This window comes from Gadus macrocephalus, chromosome 8 (assembly GCF_031168955.1).
Source record: "Gadus macrocephalus chromosome 8, ASM3116895v1".
Classification (NCBI taxonomy): domain Eukaryota; kingdom Metazoa; phylum Chordata; class Actinopteri; order Gadiformes; family Gadidae; genus Gadus; species Gadus macrocephalus.
In genome coordinates, this window is record NC_082389.1 from 3148017 (window position 1) to 3158581 (window position 10565).

Sequence of the window (10565 nt, forward strand, 5' to 3'; positions counted from 1 at the left end):
TTCCCACCGACAAATCCTTACACAGCAATAGAATGGTCATGCTATCAGGTTGAAGCTGATAATGGACTTCTCCTTGCAACGTTGTTTTTATTGTTTGTTGTATGGTCTTGTACCGTTTTTACACAAATATGACCGCACTTGTTAAACGTCCTGATGACTTTATTCTACCCGGTTGACACAGAAAACGATTGACGTGGTCCGGAAATTCCCACCACAAATCCTTATACACAATAAATCGAGGTTAGCCTACCTGGACAACTCACAAGATCATCTTTCACTTCCTCGAATGAAGTTAGGGCTTATAGGACTTATAACTTTGTTTCGTGATGCATCCTCCTCCCCCACCAATTGTGAACCATCATATATAACACGAAAAATAAGCAAACAACTTTACCTCAAGTCTATCCGTAGCCACTTGCCGCACTCGAGGGATTGCATTCCTCTTAAATGAAACTCCTCTGGGTTCTTTGGGTCAGCAGCTCTTTTGGGAATGATGAAGTCGTCCTTACCAAAATGAGCACTGCAGACCAATGATCCTTCTGCATTAGCGTCTCAATGTCCATATTCAGAACAATAAGCCACTGGTCTACCAGAGATCGGTCATTGTACCGCAATGGCAGTCTATGGTAAGTTTCTGGAGTGTAACTTTTCCTTTTTTTTTTGTTGTCCTTCACTCTATGCGTCAATCACATGTGCAGTGCGTCTTCCAGTGCGTCTTCCGTCAACAACGTGCAATGCTTGATTGTAGCAAACAATTATTTTGTAACTGTAACTTACATAATTATGCAATTCCTTTAATTTACTTAATTTATCAATATAAATTGTATAAATTATAAATTCAAAAACGTTCCTCCTTGAACTGAACTTCGGCGCATTCGGCAATCGACTTGTGTGGACTTCCTGTATACACGGACCTACCGGTAATGCTTAAACTGTAGTTTTAAATAAACTCCGGGTTTGCAACCTAAGTTGTTTGTGCTTCCTGTTATGTGTAGGGACCCTAGTCATGCTACTGCAGAGGTTTGGTGGTATTTTTTAACAATATTAGTGGTTAAAAAATTCAGATTTAGAAGTGAAACTCAATGCCCCAAGCCAACAACATGGATGCCAAACATTGCGCCCGGCAAACTATAATACTCGATTTTCAATTAAAAAGGTATCTGGAAGGCTTATTTGATGGGTTTTCATGCCAAAACAAAGATCCTGGGTTCAATTTGCGCCGGAATTACACTTTAAAGCGATGTTTATTGTTTGATAAGCAATCAATTTAGAGCCAGCAGCTATTATCTCCGACATTTATCATGCTCAGTGACGCAGCATAATACACACACACACACACACACACACACACACACACACACACACACACACACACACACACACACACACACACACACACACACACACACACACACACACACACACACAAACAAGCACACACACAAATATATAAAAACAAATATACAATAATACAAACACACACAGAAATACAAACACACACAATAATACAAACACACACAGACACACATAATAAAACACACACACACACACATATATTCAATCACAAATAGAAAACACACAATAATACAAACACACACATACAAACGCACACATACACAATGGGAGATTGAAGCGGAATTGACATTCAACCACTCAGTATATACATATTTTGGTAAATTTGATGAAAAACCTTTTACACAAATGTGATATACAAGAGGATATAAATGGTACCAATGTAAAGGCCCTACAAACTAAGAGCAATCAAACAGTGATTGCCATAAGATGCCTTCAGCTGGAAGGCAGGCCTGCAGAATATCTAAACCCTGGCTGCTGCTGTACAGCTATTTTGAATTAATAGTGTTTGACGGTAAAGGCCGTTCACGGTCTAAACTAAGGCTTTGCTTTGACAATATCATGAACGCTCCTTCCCTCCCCTCAGACCGCCCCTCTGCTATGATGGGGGGGATTTCCTCTGAAGATTAATTGCTGAGATATGATCTTTGTTGTTGGGTCGGGTGTTGCGCTTGGACTTAGCAGATGCCTGGGATTCCGGTAGCTCTCGCTAAATCCTTTAATCAGCTCTGCCCGCGAGCCGCCTGAGCAGCAAAAGTCCAGAGAGGATTAGCGAGCCCACACAACTCTCTCTGTTGGTCATTTCACTCTGTGTAATGCCTCACCTACCCTACACTACAACCACTCATTTCGGATTATTTGACCAAACTAAGGCTAGTTTATGTAGAGAGTTCAACAGGCTAGATGAACTGGTCATTTAGTCTGGCTTGTTGCCAAGGAAATGTTGGAGTAGAAATGGCAATGCCTGCTTTTTTTTTTTTTTTTTTTGCTGCCTTGCTCTTTCTTCCTTTATATAGAAAGGGAATTAAACCTTAAGATGTCAGTGTTGTGCCAAATCTGTAAAGGAACAGGCATATAAAGATTATCATTATATGGAAATGCAATTTAAAAAAAATATATTTTCTAAAAACTTTTATAAAAAAAAAAAAAAAAAAGTAGCACATTATGATTTATATATAACTGGAATAACAAATAAAATGCATCTACTCTTGGCAATTCTTTTTTAACATGTTTTTACAGAGTTTTGACAGTAGGAAATGCACTATACAAAAGAAAAGAAAAGGCAATTTAACTTTAGTAACAAACACATTTAGGTCATTTACCTACTCTGGAATAACAAAAATATTTTCAAAAACACGTCTCGGAGATCCCTGTGACGGAACTTAACACGTTAACATGTTTTTTTAATTGGGTGTATTCTGGTTAACACCCAACAAAGACAGGGCCGAGTTTGGATTTCCGCTTTGTGCTTGAACGCACCGCGTCGCGAGCAGGAAGCGTTGAGACTCGCGGGTTAATCTCCCCTCGCGCTTCACAGGTATTCGTACTAATTACCTCCCCTAACACCCCGTGTACGTCTAGGGTACCATACCCGAACCCGACGTCGCTGGGGAATCGATCCGCTGTCGGTCACGTTCAGATCGGGGGTGTCGAACACAACACTCCCGGCGGGTATCGATCCCGGGAGTCGAGTCAAGTGTAGTGTGCCAACAATTAACAACACCTCATCCTCGGCTGTCAGTCACGGTGATCCGCGGAGAGACCCGGGTCCGATGCTCGACGACGTGAGACCCGGGGACGTTACCGGACAGGAGGGTACATGTTATCGGTCGACTGACCGGAGACCTACCGGTGTTCAAGACAGAGGAACGGCGGTACATTAACAGCCACAGAATGCCAGCCGGTAAGCGATGCGTGTGTGTGTGCGTGCGTGTGTGTATGTATGTGTGAACGTTAACGTATGTGTGTGATTACGTGTCTGCAGAATGACGTAAACGCCAACGTTCGTGGCAGTTAGTGTGTGTGTGTGTTTGTGTTTGTTGATTGTTACCCCTCGCTCTACAACGCTCTAAAGTAGGCCTACTTCTACGAAACGTAATTCGTGAACGCTTTTGGGGCGCTGTGGTACGAAGGGGGATAGGCCTACTGCTACACCGAGGCTAGCGGTGTGCTGTACGAGGCTCGGTCGGGTTTAGGACGAACACAAGGACGCTGAATAACGTTAACACACCCACCGTGTTGTGTTACGTTAAAGAGCCGACATGGTGGACACCACCCACGGGGGCGTGCAGGGCCCTTGTGGGAGGCGGTACCTCACCCTCAGTGTACCTCACCCCGAGTGTACCTCACCCTTGGTGTACTCTGTAGTCAGTGATCACGACCTGCACAGCTGCCGTCCAAAATGTTCACCTCCACCTCCTTAGTACTGCCTCTTTGTTAGTACTGGCTCTTGGTATGATGCCCCAGCCTGGAGGCTTTGTGATCAAGGGTCGGCTTAGGTCAGGAGGTAGAGCAGTTGTCTTGTAACCAAAAGGTTGCTAGTTCAATCCCCAGCTCCTCCTAGCTAGGTGTCGATGTGTCCCTGAGCAAGAAACTGAACCCTAATTGCTCCTGACGGGCTGGCTGTCGCCTTGCAGGGTTGACTCGTCGCCGGTGGGTCAATTATGTGTGTATTAAATTGTAAGTCGTTTTTGATAAAAGCGTCTGCCAAATGCCCTGATTGTGATGGCAGAGAGTAGATGGGCCACACGGGAGTTCCCTGGTGAAGTTCTGGTGATCTTTTGTGTGGTACACTCGTCTTAATTGTAGGACTTAATCTGGCTCTTTTTGCCTTTTGGGACACTCTATGACACTTATTGGATTGTAAGTATGCCGCCCCACTATTTTGTGTGTGTTCTATTAACGCCTTATCTGTAATTATTAATTGAAGTGACTTTAATGGCCTCCTTTGTCTTGAACACAAGTCTGTGTCTGTGGGTCACAGTGAATTGTGCTATTAATAATAGCTACACCGTTCGTGTGTCTGGCTGCTCCAGTTAGCCAGGCGTTAGTGTGTCAGTGTTTGTGTGGACTTGGACCTTCATTACTTTCAAAGTGTGAAGCGCCACATTCAAGTGATGGAGTAAGACAGAGAGACCCTGGAGGCCTTGAAGGAGAGGCAGGATATTCTAGTTGGGTGCTTGACAGGCAAAAGTTCCATCCCCAATATCAACCACAGTGTACATTTTATAATCCGAGAGCAATATGCCCCTTACCTGCTCCTTAATGACCTGTCTCTGTACTGTCTAACCCCTACCTGCTCCTTAATGACCTGTCTCTGTACTGTCTAACCCCTACCTGCTCCTTAATGACCTGTCTCTGTACTGTCTAACCCCTACCTGCTCCTTAATGACCTGTCTCTCTACTGTCTAACCCCTACCTGCTCCTTAATGACCTGTCTCTGTACTGTCTAACCCCTACCTGCTCCTTAATGACCTCTCTCTCTACTGTCTAACCCCTATCTGCTCCTTAATGCACGTCTCTGTACTGTCTAACCCCTACCTGCTCCTTAATGATGCGGTTGATTGGTGAAACAAGGGCTCTAGATATCCGCGGTATATTTGAGTTGTTATTGTCTTATTGCGGATGTTAACACTTTTAGGTTTTTTAATATATGTTTTAGCCATTGAGATAAAAAAAAAAAAAAGAAGAAGCAATCGGATCCATTATAATAAGAGCATCTTCTTTAGTTGAAATGTGTGACGATTTTCAGTCTTTAGAACGTCCTAAATGCCAACGTGCGAGAAACGGAATGCTATTAAGATCTGTCAGCTGGACAGCGAGTGGAGACTCTGACCAGTGCCCTGGGACCACACGAGCTGTCCGGGGCGCGACCACACATCCATCTCTCTCCGTTCTCACCACTTAGCCTGGTTCCTTTTATGATAACATTCTGATGGGTGGTGCTACTCCACTAGAGGAGGAGACGCAGACCGGGGCTGAAAGGAACATTATTTGGCAGCGATATTCTAAATATATCAGTTTCATATCTAAACAGCGGCAAGGCCGGGAGATTTCTGAACTTTGGCAGGCCCAAAGACAACATTCCAAAAGTACAATGTGGACCCTTGACCCAGATGATGATGATCATGTTACCTGAGCAAAGTCCTACGCGTTACTCTCCAATCACTATACTTTACTTTCCATGTGTCTGTGTTTTGCGTTTACCTTGATTTGAATGACTTTCATGGCAGATTTTGCCCTGTATTTGTATAGAGAGACTGTAGCTCTGTGTTGCACCTACTGTGTAGATATTAGCCTCCTGACTAACATGTTGTTAGCTAGCTGTTTCTCAAGGACGTTCACGGCCGTAGCAATGGATGTCCATCAGCCCATCATTAACTTGTCATTAACTCATCATTAGCTTGTTATTGACGGGAGACCCTGAACAAACAAAGGCAGGATTGACAAGCCAAACACAGACATAATAATAATAATAATAATAATAAGTATTTTACATGCTGTAGTATAGCGCTGGTCCTTTGTTAGTGTCTAGACTGCTTTGTTGCCTCGTACTGCCTTTGTAACAATGCACCATGTTTCTCTCTGTATGCACCAAAGTGCTGAAGGGTACAGTGAAAGTTATTATGGTCTGCCGGTACTTAAAGTATTCTAGATAAAAATAATGATTTATAATGCTCAATAACATTAAATCATAAAGGATTTTAATGTAGCTAAGGAAGTTCTTCAGACCTTTAGGCCGTAGCCAGCTGTAGTCTGACCTTATTTAGACATGAAAACAGAAGTTGTTTGACCTCTTTGAGATATTTCTGTAGTCTTCGCTTCAACTCTATGGAAACGGGCAGATATCACTGACCTGGTCGACGCATGAGGAAACACTGGCACATATGTGGAACGACCAAAACTAAATGATGTTCCCTAGCGCAACAGAAATAAATAAAGTCAATAAGCAGAAGTACCAGGCTTTGACATATTTTCCTAGCAGCCTGAGGAAAGCCACTAAAACAGACTGTATTAAAGATCTACTTCTAAGTTCATCAGCATCAACAACCGTCGCACTTTTGAATCAAGAAGGCGCGCATCACTTCAGTACTGGCATCGTTGCAATTGTCTGTGCATATCTGCCTGTCTGTCTGTCACTCTGTCTGCCTTGCATCTGATTTGCATGCATATCAGTGGATGGATGTTGAGCAAAGCAGGATTCACCTAAATATAACTTCAAAGGAAGAAAGAGCAATAGCAAATGGGGCTTTTGGTGTGTGTGTGTGTGTGTGTGTGTGTGTGTGTGTGTGTGTGTGTGTGTGTGTGTGTGTGTGTGTGTGTGTGTGTGTGTGTGTGTGTGTGTGTGTGTGTGTGTGTGTGTGTGTGTGTGTGTGTAATGCATGTGTCTTGCCTGTATGTGCGTCCACACTCGGTTTTGTATGTTCAGTGGCTGTTTGTTTTCCTGCATTAATTGGTTGTGTGCTGTTCTGTATGTGTGTGGATTGGTAATATATAAGTGTGTGTGGTTGTGAAAGTGTGTTGTGGCACCAGTCAGCATGGAGGTGCTTTTTGAAACGTTCCCAAACGGACGAGCCCTGCTGGGGTGGGTCCTGCCGTAACCATGGTGACGCGGGGTCAGTCTTAACACCCCCACCTTCCTTTCCCCAACTCCTCCGCCCACCGTGGTGTGGTTCATACCCTGCACGGCGCGTGATGAGGTCATCGCTCTACAGCAAGCGCACGCCGACTCCTGGACGACCTTGGGCCAACGCCGGTAGCAGCGTGCATCGGGGTCCTTACACGAGGCCTGACGGCATGTCCACGCAGGGCTGGGTGGATGTGATTGTGGACAGAGAGAGGAAACGGGATAGACTAGTAGTGCACTGAACAGAAGGTCTGCTCTCAACAGGGCGCCCTCTCTAGGCAGTAGGGCTGGGCCATGAGTCAATACTGTTGTTCACCTTTGAATGGGGTTATGTCATCATGAAATAAAGTCATAGACTTCTTTTGAAGCCTAGTTGTATAGTTAGCAATTATCCGCCGAAGGCGAAGTGAATAGATTCACGGAGCCTGAGGTGAATAATTGTTTTAGTATATACTACACGTGAACACTCCAAAAATAAACAAGACGACACTTTTTGCTGGGATTTATTTGATTTTATTAGCGTGACGAAACGACCGTCACGCAATATCCCGAGTTTGAGATCTCAATAATGGGATTACCCAATATACCGAGATAGCAAACCAATTAAATTGCGCCATTTTAGGAGGTTCAAGTGGAGCTTATACTAATATAAATTATTCACCATGTAATTATATACCCCTTAAAATTATTGTTTAAAGTGTCCAGGAGAAAGGGAAACCAGTATAAATCCCCATGACTATCGGTGCGTTTACAATGTTCCAAATCCCCCAGCTTTGCTAGGAAGCATGCTAGCCAATCAGGTGAAGCCTCTCTCTGAGTGGGCGTGGTCAACCATCATATCTCTGAGTCCAGTGTTGACATGAATGTGTTGGCAGCAGGGAGGCCTGCTTAAGTTTGACAACACACCCTTGACTCACGCTGTGACTCAAACTACAGCCTCTCCTCATTGCTCATTAGGATGTAGGAACTAGTTTAACAGGAAGAGGCAGTGCCTGCTTCTATGATGACGATACACAACTACACATACATATAAAGGCACAGAGGGTGGGGTCAGCATCCTGAAAGTATCGTTAGCCTAACTGGATCGTGAAGTGCGTCGTACGAGCATCGTACAGTTTTCACACCGTTTCCCGAAAGCATCCTTGGTAACGAACGTCGTGAAAACGCTCGTAGGACTCCAGGGGTATGATGCTATAGCCTCAGTGGCGTCACCAGCGGACATTCCGTGTATTGGATGCGTTTTATTAAATCACATCCAATACCACGGAATGCCCAGCTGGCGCAATTTCGCAACAAAAAACAGTGGTTACCGCCGATATATTACTCATAGACTACAGATAGATTTAAACAGTAAAGATAGCCATGTTAGAAGTCAACAACAACATAATTTATTGCAGCAATTTAAAATGTCTACACATGCGCAGCCGAAATGTACCGATCAAACGCCACGTCACAAGGCATATAATAAAATCAAATGATTCCATTGCTCTTGTGTGGGAGGTTGCTTTTGAGCTGCACTTGCTGTCTCTTTCTTATTTTAATTCAACCATCGCGGTTAAAATGACCTCATATTGAACAATGGCAGAAGACATAGGCTACTGTAGACATGAATCATGCTGAGACCAGCGGGTGTCAGAGAATTTCTGCAGGCGTTTTCTGTTGCGATTGTTTGCATTAAGCACTGTAGGCGCTTCGGTGAGGCTGTGATAAAGTTCAATATTTATTGGACCGTACTAGACGGTAACAAACATCCCTGACCATAGTTAATCGCGTTTGTAGTGTACACTCATACATACTTGAGTACAACTCATTATTGCATGCGGGTGTCCTCATTGATCAGTGCTTAATTTGTCAAGTGGGAGCTCCCGGAGCGCTGAGGACGAGTAGAAAAAAAGCGGCGGGGGGGGCGGGGCTCTGGTGGGCGCTTTCGAACAACCCACACTTATTTAGTCAACATCGCAAGAAATTAGCCTACTAAAGCCTCGTGAATGGGGATGTACCCAGAAAAAATAGTAAACATATGTTAGGTTGGAGAGACACACAGCCACACGTTATAAAGTTTACCGTTGTTTACTAACAGTTGAGGAATAATGTCATGCACTCGCAGGTGCGTCATTGAGTCATTGTATTCTCAACACAACAAAATACACCAAGTCCTTGAAAATGGATCTCCGTCGCATCAAAAGATGAAAACAAATAGATAGGCTACCTCATAGATTATAGTAGGCCTAGTTAGAACAACAATCTGGCATGACAACTTGGCCACGTTAACAAATAGATACATATTATTAACCAGAACAATACCAGAATACCACAAAAACCATAATAATAATAAAGTTCATTTTGGCCTTCTTGCCCCTCTTCTCCGCAGCCACTTTCGCTAACTCCTCGCAGATTTATCACACATCACTCAACCGACTCGCGTCACTCCAAGTCCAACCTCTCTTGCTGCACATCTGAACAAAACACACACATGCACACACACACACACACACACACACACACACACACACACACACACACACACACACACACACACACACACACACACACACACACACACACACACACACACACACACACACACACACACACACACTCCAGATCCAGCTGGCGGAGCGCACGTCAGAGCTTCCGGAGCGCGCTCCCCCTTGCTCCCCCTCAAATTAAGCACTGTCATTGATAAAAAAATTAAAACATTCGGGAGTTTGAAATAATACAAATTATTCTAAAGAGGTCTCGACTCTGTGCGCAGCCCCGCCTTCTCCAGTGAACCAAGAAAACCCGCGCCTTGACGAACGGGGGATTTGACCCCCTCGGTTTTACACAGGAAACTTGAGATAAGGGGAAATCGCCGGGCGTGCCAAGCTGTGACCGAACCGGCTTGGCAGTGTAAAAAGACCTAGGCTATAGCCTACTACATCATCCTGCCCAACAATATGGGCAGGATCTAGACCAACCTCTGCGTTTGAATGATAATGAATGAATGGAACGTTGCATTTTTAATGTCAAGAAATATTCTAGACTAGAGAGTGTGCACCAATCAATGAAATCGGTATCAGATAAAGTCGGCCCTTTGCTGCGCAAAGCATGTTTCAGAAATCAGCACATTAAGATAAATGTAGTTGTCACACAAGCAATTTTTTTTTTTTGTATTATGGAATTATTTCAGGGAAAAAAATGTACGCACAGGGCATTCAGGATTAGGGCTGATATCGGCCTAGGCTTAATCAATTGTGTTTTAATATCTTTAGCATTCATATTAATGCAGTCTATTCTTTTCGTAGGCTACTCTGCTGTTGGCCTTGATGGGGAGATATTTTAACGCTTTTTAACCCCATTTTCATGCGACATTTCTGCGTCTCCCCCCCTCACACAGAGCCCATTTCAGCACCGTGTCAGTAGGCAGTTACAATCCTACGAACGTCGTGAGTGCAGTGAACGCGTGTTCATGTTAAGGGGCGTTTCGGGAAAATGTAAGAAATTTACGATGGATCGCAAGATCCATCGTGAGAATGATCGTACGAGCGTGGATCCGTCGTTATCGGGAAACGGGGCCCAGTCCAGTACAACCCGGAATAGTATG

General features: G+C 44.1%; 1 protein-coding gene across 4 annotated transcripts in view; it reads left to right on the top strand.

Moving 5' to 3' along the window:
- The first annotated feature begins 2787 nt into the window (after window positions 1-2787).
- efr3a (EFR3 homolog A (S. cerevisiae)) overlaps window positions 2788-10565 on the top strand; it is a 77950-nt gene continuing 70172 nt past the window's right edge. The window contains exon 1 of one of the 4 annotated variants that reach the window (XM_060058054.1): window positions 2788-3256. In XM_060058054.1, the coding sequence (XP_059914037.1) occupies window positions 3247-3256 (10 nt within the window). In that variant the 5' untranslated portion in view covers window positions 2788-3246. The remainder of the gene's footprint in view (window positions 3257-10565) is intronic. The other 3 variants (XM_060058056.1, XM_060058055.1, XM_060058057.1) reach the window with 3 other exon arrangements.